This window comes from Myiozetetes cayanensis, unplaced genomic scaffold (assembly GCF_022539395.1).
Source record: "Myiozetetes cayanensis isolate MyiCay16 unplaced genomic scaffold, myiCay2020 scf6-25, whole genome shotgun sequence".
In the NCBI taxonomy this organism is placed as follows: Eukaryota; Metazoa; Chordata; class Aves; order Passeriformes; family Tyrannidae; genus Myiozetetes; species Myiozetetes cayanensis.
This window is the reverse complement of record NW_026087853.1, coordinates 57,611,771-57,635,749: the sequence shown is the minus strand read 5'-3', so window position 1 is coordinate 57,635,749 and position 23,979 is coordinate 57,611,771. Positions and strand designations below refer to the sequence as shown.

The 23,979-nt window shown below is 40.8% G+C and overlaps 1 protein-coding gene across 4 annotated transcripts in view; it reads left to right on the top strand.

Annotated features, from left to right (window-relative positions):
- The window catches only part of NAV2 (neuron navigator 2), a 362,557-nt gene that overhangs the window by 228,655 nt on the left and 109,923 nt on the right, over positions 1–23,979 (top strand). For 3 of the 4 annotated variants that reach the window (XM_050335112.1, XM_050335111.1, XM_050335110.1), the window contains exons 4-6: positions 4,964–5,036; positions 11,209–11,449; positions 16,108–16,265. In XM_050335112.1, the coding sequence (XP_050191069.1) occupies positions 4,964–5,036; positions 11,209–11,449; positions 16,108–16,265 (472 nt within the window). Of the gene's footprint in view, positions 1–4,963; positions 5,037–11,208; positions 11,450–12,991; positions 13,061–16,107; positions 16,266–23,979 lie in introns of all 4 variants that reach the window. The other variant, XM_050335109.1, reaches the window with a different exon arrangement.

Here is a 23,979-nt window from a genome sequence, read left to right as displayed (position 1 = left end):
AAGAATAGATTTTTGTTTCTGTGGCTAGATCTGTCACAGCCTGGCTTCACAATATGGATTAGCTTTACTTGCCCTTATCTGTTTTTTTGGTTTTTTTCTTTTCTAAGTGCTGTCAAAATCCTGAAACTTAATTTTGGGAGACATTTTTATTCAAATACTCAGAAGCAGCATATGAATACTTGGAGCAATGTACTATTGTCTTAAAAAAAAAATACATTTCGATTGGGATAACTACTAATGAAGATTTATTTTCAACTGAGCAATAAGTTAGTATTCATATCCTCCTGGGACAAATGGAATTTGCAGTTCTGCCTTGGTATTTTTTATATATAGTTATGCTTTGGAAATGGAGCAAATGAGATGTTATTGGAAGGGAGAAGCCTCTCTCCCCCAGAACTCCAGGGTTTTAAGGATTGTCAGTGTAATGACTTGAGATTTTAAGACTCTCTTTAAACTTTGGAGTATGGAAATATGAATGTAAGAGCTTTATTCAAAAATACAGACAAAAAAATAGGTTTTGCCTTAAGAAACAGCTTTTGTTAGGCTCCTTCCTTGTTTCTAGGTTGTATGTGAAGTCTGCTGGAATATTGCATAAAGGTTTGTGAGACTTTAAAAACTTCCATGTGAAATCAATCTTTTCTCTTTTGAAAATCAATATACTACACGTAACATGTAGCCTTAAGTTAAATGGAAAGCGCTGGTTTCAATGTAAGTAGAGGGCTTTCTGGTTAAGCTCCTAAAAACTGCACATTTATCACTGTAAAAGAAGGGGGCAGAGGTCTTGCATCATAACGTGAGAAACTTCCCATGGTTTCTAAGTGAAAGAACCTCGAGCAAGCTTAATTCTGATTTTTGTTTGAGGAAAAGCTTGTGTCTTTCACAAGGCCAGCGCTGGTTATAGTTTACCCTGTGTGTTTGACTTGGCAGAGTTGGGCAGGCAGCTTGGGCTGTAGAAAGTTTCCACGTTCAAGTGTTTGTCTGATGTGGTCAATGTTCAACATATATTGGTGCCCACCTGTGAGTCTTCGTTTACAAGTTACAGGATGGGGATATTTTTGGTGGGGTTTTTTTTTGTGTGTGTGAGCTTCTGGTATATCCTATTCTACTTACACAGGCCAGGGCATGTCTTCTCTCTAGCACTGGCAAGAATAGAAATTGAATCTCAAAAACTCAAGCGGGGCCTGGTGGCCCCTGTGGTCAGAACTGTATAACTGCTGTAGGGTATTTTAGAGAAGAGACAAAAATTTGAATTGATACACCTGTGAAAAGCATAGTAAAATGGATGTATTCTGATCCACGCATAGGTAATTCAGGGAAGCTGTTAAATTTTATGTGCACCTGAGCTCCGTGTTGTAGGAGCTGGGAAGGAGCAATCCTTCTGTGAGTAGGAGAATGAGAGTGGTGGCACTTGATGTATCATGTGTGAACAGAAATTTAATTCTACAGGGTTGGGTTAATTTCTTTTTTAATCTCCTAATCTCCTAATTGTAGGAAAGGAAGAGGAGCCCTGGAGGCTGGCAGCCCCTCAGGTCTGGGCTCAGCAGTCTCTTGGTTGGCATTTAGGGACATTTCAGAATTAATACCCACAGTATAGGGTGTGGGACTGATAACACGCTTTGATAGTTGACTACACCTGAAATAATTTAAATGTGGCAATCCAAAATTGCAAATTTATTTGATGCTTTTGGCCGGGAGTTCTAATAAGGCTCCGTTTTGGAGACTCCTGGTAATGTTTCCTAGTGAGATAATCACTGTGCATGGCTGTCCTTGGTTCTCCTTCTTCTTTTGCACAGCTTTCCCGTTTTGGATAGGCAGAAAATGAGAGCATCCAACTGCCATCTTTCCTGCTTTGCTTCTGCTGTGTTAAATCTTGCTGACAAAGCAAATGAGAAATCAGAATTGTCAGCCAAAAAGACAATTGTAGCTCACAGTGAAAGGGAAAATATCCACTCCCCTTTGGCAAATCCAGTCTTCTCACATCTGCTTAGAGCATTTAAGCAATATGTGGACTTGGCCAAGAAAGGGCCCATGGAGTTTTGGTGATGATTTGCTGCTGAATGCTGCAATTAAAAGGAGGCAACTGTTCTTTGTGTTGGAAGCCACCATGATGCAGGTCATTAGGTTTTTTGCTTAGAGTCATAGAATCCTAGAATGATTTGGGTTGTAAGGGATCTTAAAGATCATCTAGTTCCAACCCCCTGCCATGGGCACACCTTCACTAGCCCAGGTTGCTCCAAGCCTGATCCAGCCTGGCCTTGGACACTTCCAGGGGTGGGGCATCCAGAGAAGCCATGAACCTACCCTTGAAATATCTGAATTCCTTGTATGTGCAGTGCTGTACATCCCCACAGGATCTTATTGTAGCTCTTTACTTCCTGAACATAAAGGGTTTGCTTTTGCACACCCCTCTTATTCCCACTTTATGTCATCACATCTGATTTTAAGTACTGAAATTAGGGTCTATTTTCCTGCTGCTATAATATTTTGATTCTTATAATTTCTTGACTGTAGTGCAAGTCACAGATTTATTTATATGCCTTGTATATTTTTTTCTGCATTTTTTGTTACTCTGGGTTTTTTTTCCCCTTCATTCCTTTTCTGTACCAGTCCAGCAGCAAGAGCCTCTGTTTCTCACAGCTTTTAGCTGGACATTATGACTAGAGTGTCAAGGTAGCCTGTCTGAAATTTTACACAACAGTGAGGTCCACGTTGCTCAATCTGTGGTCCAAATATAGACCTGTGATGAGGAGTCATCCATCAGTCTTGGGGGTGCTGTATCTTAATCCAGTGGCTCAAATGCTCAGTAAAAATTGGGGGGGTTGTCCCAGGAACTAGAATGGTTTTAAAGGGGGCTCTTTGAATCTGAGTAAGATCCACAATGGGATTAGGAGGTCAGCAAGGATTGCTGTGTAGAACCAAGAATGAGGATGCGGATGAAGAACTCACTACCCAGATGTAAATCTTAATCCTGTGCTCACTCAGTCCTAAAGGGAAGTTTGAGCAAAGATGAGGGACCTGGGAAGAGAAGCAAGCAGAGCAGGACTGAAAGAGCTACTGCAAATCGGGAGGGGAGATAAAATATTGCTTATCTTTACTCACTAACCTGCTTACTGGGAGAGGAGCCATCTACTCACAGCTGTGGGAGACTGGAAATGTTCTTGGAATGATGCAGCTTGTCAAGTGCAGGTAGCAGAAATGGTTTGATTCTTTTATGTGGCGTTTATTCTTGGAAAGGTGAACTTTGGTTTTCCAGCAAAGTCCCAGATCACCTCAATAGAAGAGCCACATTGAAAACTTGAAAGGGTTGTTGAGTACTGAGGAAGGAAGTGGGTTGAGATTGACAGATTATACTGAACTGTGGATAAATGAACCTTTGAACTGCACCCTGCTCCGAGCATTACAGGAAATGCGTTCTTTGGTGTCGCCCTGGTTTTTGCAGTGTATCATTTACTCAAAGTGCTTTGTGTACTTTTTAGCATATCTCAAAGTGTAATGAGGTTGATAAAACTTTTGAGTGTATCAGTGTTTATAATTGTTGAAATCCCAGTGCAGCAATGCCAATAACTTCCCCACACACACACCCCCTGTAATATAAAAAAAAATATTTTATTGTTCTGACAATAAATGAAAGTACCTTGAGAGAAGGTAGGCATGGAAGGTTTTCTGGCAGCTTCTCTTCTACTTTTTTATTACTTTGAGAAGGATGGGGAGCTCAGGTCAGGTGCTGGGAGCTCAGGCTCTAAAATGCCACCCAGCCTTCACTTGTGTGGGTTTTTTGAGGGCGAAAAACCTCGGGAGCTCCCAGGGCAGCTGGATTTTTCACGTTTCCTTTTGATGTCTCCATACTGCACAGAATAAAGGTAGTTATACAAGAGCAAGTGTGGGCTTTGGTGTCTATCTCCGTCCTTTATCCAAACTGCGGATGCAGCGTTTGGTTGCAATGTTTCGGGAATTAATGAATTAGTGCTTGAGAGATATTCAGAGGCAGAGGCTCTGTTTTATCACTTGCTGATTACCATGGTTAAATAAAAAAAAACCACATCAAAAAATCACATTTCCTAAAATGTTGTTCCTTGCAGCCCCTCAAGGCGCCAAAGCTTAGGCTATTGCATGGGAGTGTTTTGGTCTGGGGTGGGGGCTGGCATCTCTCTGCATCTTCTATTTATGACAGAAGAGCTTCAGTGGGAACTTGGTGGGAAATTAAGTGTGAGGTTACTGCAAGATCTCTGTTGTGATGTTGAGATACTGTGGAAAACATGCCTGACTCATCCAGCCTCTCTGGAGTTCACTTTCTTAGGCAGGATTTGATTCCAGTCTGTATATAGGGTCCCTACCTGGTTAAAATTGATTTTATCCCATGCACAATATTCCCATTGTAGCCTCTCTCTGAGGGGCAGGATGTGCCCTCAGCGTTCCCTGTCACTTCTGACACGCAGGGAATGTTGTGAGTGAAGGTTTTCTGGATTCCAGCTGGGGCTTCCAGTTACAGCTTTAATATTCAACTGTTTGTGTGGCTGGAAACTTTTGCCAGCTGTCAACTTAGGAGCAAGTGGCAATCTGCCCTCTCAAACAAATGTGGCCTCCATGTTTATTTTCAGTTCCATGTTTGTTATACTTACTGTAGGTTAAGAATCCTGGCACAGAACACCCTTGACCCTCTAGTAGGATGTGCAGTGATCGCCTGTTGTGGGGTAGAGCATTAACTAACCTGCTTCGTGCAAGTGCAAATAACAGGAAGCCCTGCCCCGTGGAATAATCAATTTACAATCAATGCAATAATCCATTTAGGGCCTCAGTAACTTTAGGGGGTTTTCTACCGTGGTTTCCAAATAATGAGCATAGGGACTTTCTACGGGATGCAAAGGCTGAGTGTGCTCAGGTGTGGCGGGAGATGAAAGTAAATAATCATTACAATGCACTTTCTTTTTGTGTTTCCTTTTTTTGTTTGTTTGTTCTCGAACAGATTGAAAACATAGATGCATGCCTGAGTTTCTTGGCTGCTAAGGGGATTAACATCCAGGGGCTGTCAGCAGAAGGTGAGTGCATTGGTTGTTTAAAATTTGATTTTAAATAAGGAACCTCAGTTATTACTTGTAAATGCAACCACAGCATGAAGTGTAAATTTAATTTTTGATGGTCTTTGCTGCTTTCCTCCCCCATCTCAGCATGAGAGGTAAGTAAAATATATGTCTAATCTCTACACAGCTGACTTGTAAAAATAATCAATGAGATCAAATTAGAATTCAGTCACTTTTTTGTTTCTTTCTGTTGAAAACCAGAAATTTCTTATCTCAGTTCTATAATACTGATCAGTGTATGTTTTACAGATATAAGTGAACTGCTGGCAGTTGCTTGCCTGTTGAGAAAGAAAGTTATTTCCTTTTTCTTGAATTATTCTTAAGCGAACAACTTTCTTCTCTTTTTTTAAAGAAAGGTTATTTTTTAAAAAAATTTGCTTCCAAATGCATGAAACAATAAAATTCAAATGTTTTGAACCAAAACAAAAAAGACTATGACATTCTGATTAATCATTCTGCTTTTGAAGAGCACCAGAATATTTTTGAAACCCAAACATGACTCACTTTGCTATATTCCTTTATGCCAGTGAATGATACCTGCTGGCTCAGAAGCTGTTTCGCTATTATCTTATTAAGAGATCAAACAGATTTCTGTCATCCTCAGCACCAGCTTTCACTTGTATTTTTTAATTTAAATATGCTGGAAAAGCAATTGGGTTCAGTAGCTGAATATATTATATGACATCAGTGCTTCACAGAACAAATGTGTGGCATCAGGTGAGATTTCAAGTTACATTTGATGACTGAGTCTCTTCCTGAGCTCAGTTTGGAGGAGGAGGAGGTTACAGCATCTTGTGTGCCCTTAACTGGAGTGCCTGTATGTTTAAAAGCCATGTGTTTTTTTAACTCTGAAGGAATCCTACAGCTCAAGTGAAGAAGGCAGGAAAGGATGTGTAGGTGTGCTGGGCTGGCAGCTGAGCACCACGTGGCTGCTGGCTCAGTCCTGGCAGGATGGGGAGAGGACAGGAAGAGCACAAGTGACAAAACACGTGGATCAAGATAAAAGGCAGTCTTGTGACTGAGGGAAAGAGGAGGAAAAACGCAAAACAAGCGATGCTGAGGCAATCACTCGCCATCTCCCACAAGCAGACAGACGCCCTGCCAGGAAACAAACACCCTCAACACCCTCCCACCACCTCACCTACCTCAGTGTTTGTGGCTGAATGTGATGTCATGTGGCATGGGATATCCCTTGGGTGTCAGCTGTCCTGGCTGTGCCCCCTTCCAGCCTCTTACCCACCTCCAGTCCACGCCCCAGGGAAGGGCAGTGTTGGATGAAGGGAAAGCCCTGACACTGTGCATGTACAGCTCATCAACAGCCAGAGCTGGTGCCTTGTCAGCACTGCTTTAGTCACAAATCCAAAACATTCCTTATGGGCATGGTTTGAAGTGTTGGCTGAAACACAACTTTTCCTTACTGATGAAAAGTGATGTTAATGGAATGTTTGCCAGATAACCACTGTGGATGTCCCTGATGGTGAAACCCATCATGTACACAGCTTTTACGTACGTACCTACTCGTAAAAAACCCATAAAAATAGAAAAAAAAAATATAAAATGACTGGAAAATTAAAGCTACTATTTAAAAAACAAATCATTAAAAATTACAGTTTAAAATTACATGTTGACAGTTCAGCAAATAGCTTAAAACATTCCTTGCTGTCCCCCAAAGGAACTCTCCTACCTTATCCTAATCTGTGAGATCTTACAAGTCACTCTAAAATGTGTATTTGAAATGCAGTGTCACTAACTTTGAGGTGGTTTGTGAGTGTGGGAAGCAGAATAGCATGTATTTAGTACACATTGTTCTAACCTGAATATACCACAACAAATGGAAGGAGGAGGCTGAATGTTGGGTGTATCCTTAGGCTGGTTTAGAACAGCAACAACAAGTATTTTCCTCCAAAGAGAAGCTCTACTGAACTCTGCCTGAATACAGCAATAAATGCCTCGATTGCTCAGTTATAATCAGGAGGATTCTCATGTCAAGAAAAGAAAGTATGAGCTAAAACTTCCAACAGCAGAGAGTTTATTTACCAGGAAACGATGAAAAAGAAAATGCCGCAGGGTCTGCTGTAAAAGCCAGTTTTGACCTTGGCGTGATTACGCAAATATTGTAAAGACACAATAAGTTTCACATTATTTACCTGGCTTGATACGAGGCAAAATCCAAGTGAAACAGCAGAGCAGTTGACAAGGAAACTGTCTGGGTGTACGAAGTTGGCAGCGTAGCGTTGCTCACGCTGGGGAAGGGACAGCATGATTAATGTCCGTGGCGCTCCTGCCAAGTCTCAAGTCGGACCCAGCAGGATCCATGTTTTATCCCATGGCTTCCCTGATTTGGTATTTCTTCCTTTCTTTCACACTGTCTAGGAATTAGTGTATTAAATCACACAGAAGCTAAGAAGGGACCTGTAATGTTTGCTGCCAGCACACAAATGAGAACATTTACTGGCTCCACCACTAACACTGAAGGAAGAGAGTGACAACTAGAGAGGGGAGGGAAAATAAAAGACTTGGAGTGCAACAATAAAGTAAATTTCTTTTTCTTTACTCATTCCTGAGCTGTGCTGAGGAACACAGAATCGTTCAAAATGAAGAGTGCCATTACCAAACGAGCCAGTGTTTCTGTGCAAGCTGCCAAGGCCTGCTAGGTCAACGCAAATAACTATTTACTTCACTGGCAGATCCTCATCTAGGAGGAAAGAAAAGGCTGTGATTGCTTCCAAACAGGAATAATTATTGAAGTCTCCTGGGTTGCTTAAGAATATGTATTTTTCAATAGAGCAGTTTTAGTTGCAGGGAGGTTAGTGAGTCAAAGCTGGAATGTGGATGACTCCTAAACGTTGAAATAATTTGGAATTTTGTAATAATTTGGAATGTGTCATATGCTTCCACTACTGAAAAATCCGGCTTTGATATATGTGTGCCACTCAGATATAGTCCATTTTTATGGATTTATGCAGTGGAGATCCTAAGGGTCTGCAATCACTGATGATGACCATGTTATTATGCTAGAAGCAGGTCCCCTTCCCCAGCAACGTGGAGGCAAAATGCATTCCCTTATCAAAGATTTTTAGATCCTAAGATCCCCTTTTGTAAAGAAAACTATGGAGACAATTCATTTCTCTTCTTGCTGCAATTTTTTTCTTGTCCATTGCTTTGAGCTGTCTCTCCACACCCACGCTCTTAAAATTGTCTCCACACTCAGCGAGGTTTTAGACTCCTGGAATTGCAGCTGCCCAGCGAAGCTTGCTCTCCTTCACACAATATTTCCTTGCTGCCAAGATTCTGAAGATTATGGAGGATGTAAATGTGGAGCAGAAACTCAAACTGATGTCCCAGATAGCAGCTGCACCTCTTCTGGGTTGCAGATTAGCCGGACAATGATCAGCTGCACAAATCACGGGACCATAAAACGGATGAAAGAAAATGCCTCTCTAGATTTTGGAACAATCACAGTTCAAGCTTTTTGCCTCTGAAATGACATTCACGCTTCTGTAGGTAAATGGATTCCCATGCACACTCCGCAGTCCCCTCTCTTCGTAGCAGAGGTGTTCTCCCCTGGGTTACAGGGGTGAAATTCCAGCTGTACAGGAAACAAGCGGCAACGGAGATATTCCAGGGTGAAGATTTCCAAAGAGTAGATTTGTGGGAGTTCCTGTGAAAACCAAGTTCCAGTTTCCTCTCAAACATCCAGAGTGTTTGTTTCCAATAACCAAGACAGTAATTTTTGGCTCCACATTTAAAATGGATGGGTCACATCCTTGTCCTTATCTAAGTCAATATGAATATTGGAGCTGACCATGGACTGGGGGGGGACTTGAACAAGCAGGAAGCAGTTGAGACTATGCTGATGGGCAGAGTGCAGTGAGGCTGAAGTACTCTTTGAAATACTCTTTTTGTACAAAGTGCAGGGGTGAACTGCCAGGAGAATTACCTCAGTCTTAAAGATAAGAGAAACAGGGCTACCTCTGAAAGTCTGGTTTGAAATCTTTTGCTTCAAATCCAGAGGGAAAGCGACTGCTTTGACTCACTAAAGGAGTTTTTTCTTTTTGATTATCGTTTTTTGGTCACCTTAGGAAAAAAGTCAGAAGCAGGTTGCTCTTCTGATAAATACCAACAGAAGACAGGCAGCCATAGAAAGCCACAGATTTTAGGTGGGTTATTGTTATAATTGCCTGTCATTTCACATGGAAATCAGTTTCCAGTTGCTTATAGCTTTGCTAAGTGTAAATAAGCAGGCCCATGGTAATTTCTTTTATCTTCTGGCCTGTATTTGTGCAGTTAAGCTTCCCAGTGCCTCTGGGTCTGTTTAGTTATGCTTCAACCTGTGATTAAATGCTACTTTCCTTACAATTCCCATGAGTAGTTTGAGTTCTTTACTGGAGATAAGGAGATCCTTTTTAGCCTGCTCTGCTGTCTTTTGTGTCTGTTTTACCTTATTGTCTCCTTCCACCCCTGTCCTCCCTAGCTAAACACAGATTACTGAAGAGAACCTGCAGATTAGAGAAGGAACCTGCCTGATGCTGATGGCAGTGGGAGAAGGCTGTGTTTGTTCCTGGCACTGCATGGGAGCAGGAGTGTACTGGGAGAAGGGGAAAAAGGCAGGATTAATTGGGACCCTTCTGTTCAGGGAGAGACTAAAACTGGCCAAGAAAACAAAGAGTGCAACAAAAGTGGGAATGATGATCCTTTAAACAAGGGAATGAGGAGGCAGCAATGGGAGAGGGCACTGGTGGAGGGGCCAGACTGCAGGGAGGAAAAAAGGGTAAGGAAATTGGGTGTGATGACAGGGCCACTTGGGGAAGGTCTGGGATTGTCTGAGGACGTGGACCAAAACAAATTGAAGAATGGAAGTAAATTCTGTTAGTGGTTAGGAAGAAAAAGTAGATTGAGGTGCAGATAGACAAGGAGACGGAAGCTGGAAGTTGGTACAAGAAGGAAAGCAACAGTTTTAAACTGTGAGCCTGAGATTTGCTGGCTAAAGTGTTTAAGATTAAGAGCAGGAGCTTGTTTGTACAGCAGAGATGAGCAACATGAGCAGAAATGTGGCTGGGAGAGGGAGTAGAGGACAGAGCAGAGCCCATCACAAACTCAGAGCAACCTTTCAGCCAGAACTGGGAACAGAAATCAAAATTCTGGTTCTTGCCTTTGTGTCTTGCCACATGTGCTTTTCTTCCCATCTTGCACTAACCCACACAGAGGGATAGAAAAGCATAGGGCAGCAGTAAGCTGGATTTGTTCAAGTGGTCTGTATAGTATAGGCAGAAGTTCAGCTGTTTGATATACCTTAATTCACTTTTTAAATTTAGGAAATTAAACATCCTAAATAATTAAAGCACAGCACATTAAGGTTGCCTGCAAGACGGTTTGCACTCTTTCATATTAATTATCAACTGCATGGTCTGATAAACCTCTTCATCTTTTTATTTCTGTTTGCTTTTACATTTTTGCATTTGATACTGCGTAGAAGAACAGGGTGACATTTAGGAATTTAAAACTTTATGCATTCAATGTCAAGCTCTCTTTAGGTACATTGGGTATATATTCCTTATCAGCCTGTGATAGTATCAAGCTGGTAATTATCTATTTTAATACAGCTTTTTCACCCAGTAGTCATATTTTATAGTGCAAAACTTGCATCAGACTTTCTTGGTGGAAATTATTAGTGTGATATTCCAGAAATTATACAGTGCTGTGTGAGAACTAAGTAGTTCTTCTTCCTTGTGCAAATTTAGGACAGGAAATCATTCACAGTGTGCTGTCATTAATGCACTTGGTTTTGTGGGGGTTCTGTTTTGGGTATTTTTAGTTACTTTAGTTTAAAGGAAAGATTTGAAGGAACTTGGCTTTTGAAGCAGACTGGCATTAACACAGACTATAGCAGAAATGTGAGATATCACTCAGTCACCGCAGGGAAGAAATTAGTTATTTATTTGTCGTTGGTGCTCACTGGTAATCAACTGTAATGCCAATTAGATGTGCAGAAAGAAACTTGTCCTGAAGGATATCCCAAAGGAACTTGGTTCAGACAGAGTTCTGGCGGTGCAGTGGCTGACCCGCTGTACTGTCAGAGAGAAACAAATCACCGGTGGCTGACGAGTGACTTCTGATCGTTGCCTTGCAGAAATCAGGAATGGGAATCTAAAGGCCATCTTGGGCCTCTTCTTCAGTTTATCCCGGTACAAGCAACAGCAGCAGCAGCAGCCACACCACCATCCGTCCCAGCAGGCTCCCCCAGTATCCCAGCAAGCAGGGCCTCCATCCCAGTGCCAGGTCGGGGTTCCAGCTCCGCTCCACACTCCGTGCCAACAGCCCCCGCAAGCTGCGCAGCACCAGTTCAAAGCACAACCAGAAATGCAGTCCAGGTGGGGAAGTTTCCTTTGAGTTGTTTGCTTGTTTGTTTTTCATTGTTTATCTCTCTCTCTTTTTTTTTTTTTTCCTTCCTTCTCATTAAAGGTCTTGAAAAACCAAAGAAACTCCTTTCTTTAGTCCTTCTCTGGAATAAAGTGTGTTGGAAATGGAATGCTGAGTAGGAATTGACTTCATGCCTTCGGAAGCCAAAACCAGATGTGTTTAAATATGTTTCTCAGTGCTGGAAATCTGCAGCCCCAATGGGTGTAACATACCTGTAGACCCACAGTGTTTTAAAAGGATGTTTCTCTCACTGTTTCTTTTGCTTCTTTCTACTCACAAAGCTTTGCACGTTGTTGCCCTTACAGAACATCTTTTTTAGGCTTATGAAAACCGACTTCAGTTCTCAGATTACAAGAGTTTCAGTCCCCACTAAGAAGTGGAAGGCTCTGACAGTGGTAAAAGAAATAAAACTCGTAACACCTGGTGGCAATCAAAATCAAATCTAGGCTGCTTGGTCAAAAAGAATATGCTGCTGGCTTTACATGAAAAATAATTTTCATAATTGGTGTTTGTTGGCGCTCCCAGATCAGAGTACAGATGAATAGAAGGGGATCTTTGTTTCCTGAATGTCTTTAATAGTGGGAGTGCTCTGTCCAGTTTAGAATAAAAACAGTTTATGAGGCTGTACCACAGTGAATGCATGTAGAGCCTTCTGCTGGTCTGACCCTTCCACTGCTGAGACAGTGTGGCTTTAGTGGAGATGAGTGTGCAGAATTAAAAGCAGAAGCCATATTTGTACAATTGCTGAAGAATAAAGGCTTCTTCTGTTTTTGCATATCTCAAATTAAGGTGTGTTTGTGTTAACACACACTGAGGTGAACACTGGCTTAGTGGCTGCTTTGTGAGGGATATGAACAGTTTAGCTGGAGCCTTCCAACTGAGACTACTCAGAGCTTGTTTGGGTTTTGCTTCTATGTCTTTCTCCACTAATTATGCTCATTTAAGCAAAAGCAATAGCTTTGTGTAATTGAAAAACATGGTCGTGCTACGGCATGTATAAGCTTGTACAGGAAATAATTAGCATAAAACAAAGATGTGTTCGAACATATTTCTGCAGCTTTTCCGTCAAAAGCACGCAGAGATCCATGGGACCATTTGAACATCACTTTGATACTTTCAGTCTGTTGTGTGGATCAGACTGGGTTTCACATGATTGAAAAATATATATCCCAAAGTTCTTAAATGTCCTGTTTTCGTAGTATATCCAAAAGTGCTGAGATTTTGCAGGAAATACATATAATAATAAAGGATTGAGAAGGAAAAGAGGAATAAAGTTGGGGGTTGCATGCAGATTTGCACGTTCATTACTCTGTAAAAATTTCGAATTGTAGGAGTTTTGACCTGAAGTCCCACTTGGGCAAGAAGGTTTTTATTTCTGTGAAAATTCATAAAAGCTCTTTCCTCCTTAAAGCTGGTTACTAAGTTCAGTGGCTTAAAAAAAAGAATTTTCTTTGTTCACTTTGTTATCTTCCGCTTTTTCTTTCCTGTCACAGTGCATCTCCCAGGGACTCATCTCAAAGCAAAATCATCCGATTCACTCTTGGTCAGAAAAGGTCTTCTAGGTTAGCATTTCTTCATCTTCTGCAAAGCATGAATAATCCTTTTGCAACATTTCTGGATGCATGTTTAGGGTTCCTGTTGAAAACAGCTTGTGACTAGGTGTTTACAAACAGCTGAAATGTGAAAGTTTTAGATGGGTTTAATTTTTCTCTCTCTCTCTCTCTTTTTTTTTTTTTTTTTTTTGAGTTGTGGAATGCGTTTGGGCCCGCAAGACAATAATAATTTGATTTTCTTGTTCTTATGAGCTTCTGCTTTTGAGAACAAAACATGGTTCTGGGAGTTCTTGCCCCACCGTACTAATTATATTTTGTTCTGCATTATTGAAATCACAGAATCATAGAATGTTTTGGGGCTGGAGGTGACCTTAAAGATCATCTGGTTCCAACCCCCACCTGAGTTGCATCAGGTCTTGACTAGTGAGGACAACAGCTTTTTCCTGGGTCCCAGCATGACTTGCATGCCAGCTCATCTGACCATCTCATCTCAGTGATCATAAGGGTTGCTGTGTTATTAATCATGTTTATTTTACTACTATGATATGTTTAAATGTTCCACTAGAACATAGTTTTACATTGGTACCCTTTTTGCTAAGCTTGTGAACTATAACTTACAGCCTTTATTTAGTTTGTCTAGCTTGCTATTTCTGCTGTAAAATTTGGATTTATTTCTCGCATCTTATTTCTTTTATGATAACAGCGAAGCTCTGCAGAATAACCCCTGTTAAAAAGTTCCATGTTTCCTTTTCATGTTCTCCCTTGATCTGACAGTTCATATTTGCCCATCAGAGGTGCTGAGGAGCAGTAAAAGAGAGTGTTCTCCAACCTCAGTACCTTGTCTCTAATAGCAAGAACCTGGAAACGTCTCCCAAAATCTGGTTTTTCCCCCTTAGATTTCACAGGCACTGCTGTGAATTAATTATCTTGACCGAATACCAAAAGCAGGAGCTTAAAACCAGTCAGTCCTACAGAGGGGGGAAAAAAAAAGTCTTAAGACAAAGGATATCTTCAAGGGCGCTTTTAGCACGGAGGGTTTTTTTATTCTTGGTGTGTTTTTACTGGCAGTGACAATACTGACTGGGATGGAAAACTTGTCACTTCTCAAGTGGTCACATGGTTTGAGTAGCTTTATTTATTTTCAAATGTGACAGGTTTGGAAAACTTGTGTGGGGGGAACCTTTTCTTATCCATCAGTTGGGGAACATTGGCCCTTCCCTCCTGCCAACCTTTGCTGGAGAACTCCCCTCCCATACCGGGGCTCTCCTGGGGTGGTTGGCCCATACTCAGCGTTTCAAAACTCAGGGGGTAACTTTAAGCTGATATGTAGGAAACCTGTCAAACAACATAAACTTTTAATGAACTTCCTTATCTTGCTGGCTTTCAAGATTTAAAGAACAGTGTTTGTTACTGCTGCTTCCTCTGTAGTCTCCTCTACTGTAGATGAAGCATCTCTGGGGTGTTCTCGTGTCCACCTTGCTGCAGTGATGAGTGTGGACAACTTTCTAGCACCCCCCAGTGTTGAAAGAGGCTGGATTAATTGAGATGCTCTTCTAAAAGGTTTCAGCAAAGTCAACCTCAGAACCATGATGTGCTGTGCCGGATCTGTGGTGGTTTGAGTTTGTAAATTGATTTCTGGGTTTGTATTTGAATGATGCCCTTATGTCTTACACTCTTTTGAGCTTTGAAAGCATGTGCATGCAGCTGCTGACATTTTTGCTCTTTTTCTTCATGTTTCTTTTGGTATTTTCTATTTTTTTCACTGGTCTTGGGGAAGTGAAGTTATTTAGGAAGCCCTGCCAGGTTCCTTCCTGGCTTCTCTTCCTTCTCTGAGGCACAATGGTGATTTGCTGGGTTGCATCCCTATTCTCTCTGACAACTGGGACTTCTTCATTTTACCTTGTTGTTGACACAAATTATTTAAATAGTTAGATTTTAGTGTTTTATACAAAGATTCTACCATACAGAAAGTACAAAGAAGGCAAAGAGTGGTCCCTTCCAGTGCTGCTGTAGCTGATGTGAACTGGTTCTATCTTTTAGTCTTTAATGGGATGCCCTTGCTCTTCAAAGCAGTGAGCTGTTCCACTAAGTCCTCAGTGTGCATTTTGAGCAACTACCAGATCTTTAACTTTTTAATATTTCATCTGTTTGGTGTGTATAAATATATACTTGTTAGTGCACAGAATACAGTACAAGCGTGAGAACTTTATGAATGAACTTTGTCTTTGAAGGACCCAAGCACACATAGTGTTCCCAGATGTGATGTCAGTGGCTTTCCTAATTCTGTTGGGCTTTTTAGAAAAGTCTTCTCCCTCCCTTTTGCCCTAAAAAACATGAAAGCTTGTCTGCTTACTCCAGAATCCCAACTACTTGTTTTTTTCTAGTTAATCAGCTAAATCTGGTTAATGCAGGCTATGGTAAGAAAATGCTGGAAGAGAGAGATCCCCAGGTTAAACCAGAGGCTTATACCAGCTCACTGGTAATGTGGTTGCTCTAAGAGGAGCAACTTTAGCTATGTGTGATTTTTTAATAGGCTCAGATAATTAAACTAAGTTCAAGTTTTACTGGGCTTGGCTGCTGAGTTTTATAGCTTTCAGAGTAGAGATGTGATGCGCCTTCTCTGTAAGGGAAAAGGCAGCCAGATTCCATCTCATCGGTATTTCCAAAACGTGTGCAGCATATGATGAGATGTCCAGCAGTCTGGTTTAAGAACAGTAGTGCCTCACTTAGTTTTAGCCTTGTACTAGTGGTATTGCTCCACTGAATTTACCTGTAACTGTTTCTGACTCACAAGATTTATGGCAAGTGACCATTAATCTTGACTCAGGTTTTTTTTTTTTTATGATGTCAACCAATTCAGACTGTAGCTTGTTCAACATACACTTTTCATCTAAGATGTATCTTTGATTTTGTTCTTATGGAAGTAGAAATACCCTTATAAGCGTATACTTGTGCTGTTGACCCTTTTATTTTCAGCTTGTGCATGGTATCCCATAGTTTCTTTCCAAGAGTGCTTTCTTTAAGTATATTTAATCATGCTGTAATTCTTTCATCAGACTTCCAGGTCCCACCACGAGGGTGTCCACTGCTGGCAGTGAGGCCAAAGCTCGTGGTTCTATCAGTGCCAACAACCGACGCAGCCAGAGCTTTAACAACTACGACAAATCTAAGCCTGGACTTCCCCCTCCAACCCCAACAAGCAGCAATGACAGAGGTAAGCACTGGAGGTTTTGGCTTCCTCAGATTTTACTCTCTATTGGCTTCGTTTGGGGGAATTTCAGGTTTCCATTAATTTTCCAGAAGTTGTGTGTTGTATCTGAAAGCTGTGTGTTGTAAACATGGCATCTGCAAGCCAAAAACCAGATGGCTTTTCTTGAAAAAGATATAGTCCTCCTTTAACATAACTGCAGTTGTGACTTGCTGTCCTGAAGGTGCATCCAAAAAAATGACTTCCAAAAAAAATCCTGGCACTGGTGAGCCATGTTTTTTCATTTTGCTTCAAAGACAGATAAGGAGGAGTGAATTAATCATAAAATAAGACATTTTGATTAGTAGTTTGGACAAGAATGAAAAATGGTGGACTTTTAATATTTCTTCCATGTTTTTATGGGATAAATAGTTCCATTTGCTTTCATATCCTTCACTATTGTGGAAGATCCCTTAAATCTAATTTCCAGAATCATCCAGCGCTGTGTTTGAAGGCAGGACCGTGTTATATTTTATAAATGTTGCAGTGCAATGACTGTGCCAGCGCACCAGGAACGCTCAGTGCCGTGCCGTGTCCGAAGCGGAGCTTTCTTGAGTGACATTTCCCGACTTCGTGTCCCATTCAGTAATTTAGTGATCTGACAAGCGTTCATTAGCTGGAGTCTGTAGCTCTGGGCTCTGTAGTGCAGCATTTAGCAGTGGGGCTGAGGGGATGTGGCTGGTGAGAACTGAGCGAGTTCACTCCGGTCTGATCCAGCCAAAGGGCTGGCTCAGGCTGGCGGCTGATTCCGTATCCCTAAAATCGTTTCTCCGGTGAGGACGGATCAACACTGGATTTCAGGACAGTCTCCTTGCAGTGACTTGACAGCAGCAGCCTTGAGGCTCAAAGTCTCCTCGCTGCCCGTGCATAAGTTCTCTAATAACTGTAATGAGGATTTTACTGGAGGGAAAAGTACTGGTCTGGTTGAGCTTGCCTGTGGTTCTCATGCTCGGTTCTTTCTAGGAAACTGTGTTCTTCCTTCTCTAGAAATTCTTGTCCTAGAACTGCATGTCTGTAGATTTTGGAGGGTTACCCCAAAACCTCAGCTTGTGATGATGGCAGTGGAGGGTCCTCAGCATCCTCCAGGGACATTCTGAAGCACTCTGATTTCATAAAAGGAAAAAATTAAATTCACCACTGTAAAATAGAATTATTATAATTATATTACAAAAATTGCATTAGCATAATATGCTAATAAATTAGCAACATTCTACCTAGGTAAATCCAGGCTTACTCTTTTAGAAGATACACTGTGTGAACAGTAGTGATTTAACTGCAACATCAGCACACAATAGAATAGTCATCTCTACATGAGAATTAGGCCTGGCTTTCAGTTAAAAGAACAAGATAGGTTACAGTGTGAGCAGTAGAACTGAGGAAACCTTGTTTTCCTGTGTAGTATCTCCCCAGTCTCCTTGTGTCAATGCTCTCCTCTTCTGCTCATGTCCCGTAACTACTGGACTGGGGAGATGTGGTGTGGGATTTGTCTTGTCCTGAAGCGTGGGTTGGATGGTCCCTTCTACATCTGGGTGGTGTGATGTTATACTGTGTGGAAGAGAGAGCTTGGGTCTATTTTGGCTTTCTCTCAATTTACCCAGATGACTAAATAAGGAAAGTACTGGTTTTAGTCTTAAAAAAAAAAAAAAAAAAAAAAAAAAGAAAAAAAAAAGAGTCCTCATGCATACAGAGAAACAACAATAATTTGTCAACTGAGTAACTAAAATATCAACTGCTTTAGACAGGCAGTTCTGGGAACTCTCATTCCTCACTGTAATTCATCTCTTGAGAAAGATAAACTGGTTGCTGAGGAAGAATATGGGATGAGCTGCTTCCTATGGATATTACAGATGACTGAAAGAAACAAGGCTGGTTTTAAGGCCGACAATCTACATAAATTGCATTAAATACTCAGAATTTTGCTCTGGTCAAAATTTGCAATCATAAATTATGGTCTTCTTAGAAAAAAAAAATTTAAAAATGAGGGCCTATGTAAAGTTGAACTTTTCTTAAAAACATAATCATGACACAAAGTTGGGCTGCATCCATGAGAAACAAAAGCAGTTGGTCTGACAAATTTTTGGCTTGTTTGAAGGTAATTGTAACATTGCCAGATAAAGTTTGTTGTCAAGGTACTAAGACAGTTCAAATTTTCTGACCCATATCCTGTATTTTGCCTAAGAAAATGGGACTTAAATAACTTGTGTTGTGTACCAGTCTTGGGAAGTTTTCTTCTCTTTACCCAGCACCCAGCTCTGTTGAACGTTTTTGAGGGTGGAAATGCCTCTTTTGGCACGATTGGTCACTTTTGCGATAGAAGGTGGCCTTCAGTGCCTTATGTTTGAATCATTTCTTACAAAGTAGGTTGTGGTTTTTAGCTTTTCTTAATCAGTGGCCTTTCCCTCCAAGCGCAGATTGTCTTGTTAGTCAATCGTCTGTGTCTTGTGGCAATGAAAGTGCATTCATTAATTGAAAGGGAATGCATCAGAAACGAAAAGGTCAGCAAACGGAGCATGGAAGAACAGCTAGCTACTGGGAAATAAATAACCTACATTTTTTGAGAGATTCTGTGAATCAGTTACTGCTGAGACCACTGATTTTCTGGAAATCTTGGGGAAAGGATTAAAGTCCTATCAAAAAGAGAGAAGTGTTCTCTAGTAAGGATGACTTAGACACCTACTTCAGTGCTATGGGCACCTTCTTTGAGGTTAGGGCCTGACAGCCTTTACTTGCTTTTTGGAGTTAGCCCCTCAGATTAGATGCAAAATTCCCATCTTATAGGGAATTTCAGTACCCTTATTCCTCACCTCAGTGGTAACATGCTATGGTATGGCTTTTTATTTATTGGCACAGTAATGAACCATTTGTAATTCCAGTAACGTTCTAGGCAGGGTATTTTTAAGTGTGTAACTGGTGTTACAGGCTTTTCCTGAAGAAAAATGAAATTAAAGTCTTAATTGCATTTTTGGATTGTGGGGGAAAAAGCAACTTAGGCTTGTGATTTTTTTTTTTTTTTTATGTCTTCCTAATCCCTTCATACAACTGAAGCTTTTTAATTCAATTCTGAATTGTCAGTTACTTAGTCCATGCTTATGTTAGAATACCTTTTATTTACTTCATACATTTCTAAGTATACATTTGGTTTACTTTGGTGTCCTGAACTCATCTAAATTATCAAAAACACCTCTAGGGAGTGTAAAGAGGCAGATGAGCATTGCATTGCCATGCCTCTGTGTAATTATTAGTTACTAGTTATTCTGAGGTTCCACGCTACCATGTCCTTCTAATTGTCTAATATGATCACCAAATAAAATATAGCCAATATTTTATTTGCATCTGCAATTTAGATGGCATCAATGGTTTTTGTTGTTTTTTTTTTTTTTTCTTCAGAGCGAAGTGGAGCAGAACTGTGTCTTGGGTAGTATCAAGAATGAAACTTAAATATCTTGAAACATACAGTTTCATTAAGGACTTTGATACCCTAGATTTTCTCATTAATTTATTTCAGTGCTTTGCTTACATACATCTTATGAGATGTGATTTGAAAGCAGCCTCCAGCTTGGCCAAATGGTGGGTATTTTTGACTGCCTCTGAACACCCTCATATCTTCACTGCCCTCAGTTTGCATTTCACAGTCTTAAAAGTCTGGTAACGTTGTAAGGAAATATTCTGCTTATTACTTGGACTCAGTCTATACAATCAATGAAATTATGAAGCCATAGGACATATCAACGTAATATGCCATCTCCACTTCGTTGATGATGTGATGCAGTAATGTGACAGGCTTGCACACTTTATTTATTTTTTTTATTCTATTTTGTTCCTGATATTTTATTTAAAATAATCCTACAGAGGGCAGTAGAAGTCTGTGGGAAAAAAAATGACACTTTTCCTTTGGGTTGAGTGTAAGGTAAAAATAATCAGTAGAAAAAAAAGCACTGCCAGAATTTGACCATTTTCACATCAAAGAGGTCAAAGGGATGTTTATTACTCAGGTTTGTGAAGAAGACAGTGCTAATGATGTCAGGTTTCTCTTAAATAGATAGTGTTCTACATTCCTTTTGGTGAAATGCTGTCTGGAACAGGGATAAAGTTCTTCACTAGGTGAAGAATTAAACATTGGAAAGGTTTGTCCAGAGGAGGGCTGGGATCTCCCTTGCAAGTCCCTGTTCAGGACTTGCCTTGACAGGGCCCTGGATAACCTCCTCTAAGGCTCTGCTTTCAGCTGGAAGTTGGAAGGAATATCTCCAGAGGTTTCCTGCAGCCCAGACTGTTCTGTTAATTTTGCTTTTTGAGTGTATGTTTAGTTTCTTAGAGTTTTAAAAACATACTGGACATGGATTAAAGAGTTACCAGCGATTTATTGAAGGGATTCTGGTGGGTGTAAAATTACCACGTTATGATGCCTTTAAATATCATTTCCTCCAAAATTTCTATTAAGAATAAACTAGTTAAATAGGAAGATATATATTAAGGTATTATTTTGAAGGACAGTTAAGGAATTTCGTTCCTCCCAGGTTTTTAACTTTGTGTTATCAAAATAGGACTGACTACCACCAGTAGAATGTGAGCAAGGAAATGTCAGACACCCCCACCCCTTCCACTGAGCAAATTGGTGTATGGTTACACGTGCCATGTGTGTGCTAAAAATGTGTGCACCTCATGTGCAGGCAGTTATATTTGTCGAGTTCAGGAGGGCATGGCATCAAGTTCAAGGGCACAGTTCAAGAGGCCACGGCATGTCTTGTCAGAGCCTCGGTAGGAACAGCTCTTGAAAGTCAAATCAGTATCTTCATGTCAGCTTTACCGTGAAATCCGCATTTATTTCTTTAAATGTCTGTCTTGCGTGGAGAGTAGAAAATCCTAAAGCTGGAACTGAGCCATTGGAATTTCTCCTGCTGATGATACAAATGTTTCATATTCAATCCTTGATTGATATAAAAAGCGCAGGAGAGTACACTCTCATGGCTTGATTCTGTGTGATGTTGGGCTTGCCCTGAACTCAGCGTCGCTTAAGGTCATTTAAAAGCGGCGGATTTGGATTATGCCAAACCCTCAGGTTCAATTTAAAAATGCTGCTTCAGTAACAGCGAGGAAAAACTCCTCTTCACATGCAGCAAGGCGAGAAATGTGCATAAGGAGATCGAAACTCGGAGTTCTTGTGGGTTGTGTCTTGAAGGCCAAGATTTTCAGCGGCGTTCTTAGAAATAGAGGGATGCTGGTAAAACATGGAGAAGAGCACTGCATAATTAGAGCTTTGGAAAATCTCCAGAGGTATTTTAAAGGTTAATTTATGGGGTTTTGTCTAAAACAAAGGTAGCTTTCTTATTACCTGCAAGAAACCCGTAGGTAGTGACATTTGTAATGACAACAATTCTTCATTACTTCAGTAGGCACTACATGAGTATCCATTTGTTAGGAATCTATGAAATGAGCCCAACTCAGACCTCAGAATGCTGGGAAATTTTAAGAATGAGGATGCTTAGCCATTGAAAGAAATTAAATCAGACAAAATGAGTCACAATTTAGTGTTTGCCCAGAGCTGATGTTCAGACAGAGGCTCCAGTTTTGTCTCAGAAATTACTGAGTTAAAGTCTTTGAGCCCTATTATCTTTAACATCAACTTAGATGATTCTAGGAGTTTTCTTGAATGAAAAATCTTTCATTTAAGGATGTTGAAATAGAGGACAAGTCCGCTTTTGTAGCTGCACATAAAAAGAGATTAAATATTTGATGTTCTGAATGACTGGATTTGGCTCCTGTACCAACTACAGGATGGTGAAGTGACATTGCACAAGCTTCCTTGCTGGAAAAACCCTGTGTTCTGTTTAACCTCATGCAGTTTTTCCACTCCAAGTAAATTAATAATAATTAACAGAGACAAAACCCAGGCTTTTGCCTTTGTGCTGAATAATAGTGTAAGAATTAAAAAAAAAAACAAAACACAAAGAAAAAAAAAGAAAAAATGGTGAAAAGAGAGCTCTGATACTTATAAAGCATGATAGAAATCTGTCTTAGAAGGTTAACATTTTGATTTTTTTTGCCCATTTATAGTAGGATTCAGCCTGAATGGGAAAGAGAAGGCTTTTTATGGCTTCAGGTACAGGGATAGTTAATCACGACAGATAGGACAGGGAGCTGAGGTGTTGGATTCAATCCCTGTGGCACTGAGCCAGCTGACTCAGTGCTGACAAAAGGTTACTGGGATGGCTGAACAGACAGACTCTTTTACAAAGGGGAGCTTGTGACAATGGGCAATGACTTTAAACTGGCAGAGGGCAGGTTTAGGTTGGGTATTAGGAAGAAAATATTTCCTGTGAGGGTGGTGAGGCCCTGGCACAGGTTGCCCAGAGAAGCTGTGGCTGCTCTGCCCCTGGAAGTGTTCAAGGCCAGGCTGGATGGGGCTCTGAGCAATCTGGGATAGTGGAAGGTGTCCCTGCCCATGGCAGCAGGGTTGGAACTGGATGATCTTTAGTCCTTTCCAACCCAAACCATTCTATGATGCTTTGATTATATATCATTACACAACAGTTGTTATAACAAGTCTCATCCTTTTTAATTGCATCTTTTACTAATCAAAGACTGAACAGTCCTGAAGTGTTCAGGTGTGTGGTATCTTATAGAACAGAGAGTTCCTACAACCCCCCTGAGTTAATTATCACAGTGCTCCCTGTTCAGTCAGTCACTTCAACATCTGGTGGCACACGGATAGGACAGGAATGTGAAATATTAAGCCCGGCATCTCAGTGTTCTTTACAGGAAATTTCCAGCTGAGGACTCTGATGCACTAAAGTTGGTATTGAAAGGGCTTTCACCCTTCCAGTACAAACTGCCAGGCTGTCACTGGAACTGTTTCCAGCTGTGCCAATGGACCAGTGCTGAGAGCCCAGCTCTGCGAGGCTGCTGAGAAGGGTGGGGGAGAAGAAGAGCGAGGAAGGCTTTGGGAACCAGGACCAGCAGAAACACCTTGACAGTTCACTAGAGACTAGCAAAAATAAGCAGAGCTCCTGAGATTGAAAGATCCCTAATCCTTGTGGAGGGAACAGTGTATGAATGTCAGAAAACTGGGAAGCGACTGTACAGAATGAAACAGTTGGCTCATGAAACACATAGCAGTTAGTTAAGAGTTTGTTTATTCATTTTATCTATTTTTTAGGCAGTCATAACTTTGTTCAGGACTGAAAATCGTGTCTGTATAGATTTAGAAAACTAAAAGTATTGCAGAACTGGAAAAGGGTTTATATTTTTAAAAGAGGCATAAGTCTATAACATTTGAAATGGGTTTGCCCACACTTTCACATTTTCATTGGAAAGTAAATGTGGTTGGCTCAACAATGTGAGAACAGGATGATTACTTGAATTTCAGTCATCCCACCCTGTAAAAATGTAGCAGTGTTTCATCTAGGTCAGGCATGAAGAAAACATCATATTCTGCTTAGGGTTGAGGATGCTGCCCCTCTTCTCATCTGTGCTGGCACTCGAGATGCTCTCTGGTTTTACTGACCAAGGATTTTCCCTGTGAGTCAGACCGATGGTAAAATAAATTTACACAATTAGTCTCAACAAATCCATAACCAGAGCAGGTGGTGTTTTCTATTGTTCTGCTGTATGCACTACCAAAAAGCAGATGCTGAAATAACCCCATCCATTTTTTTTTTCCCCATATACTTTTCATTGAAGGTGT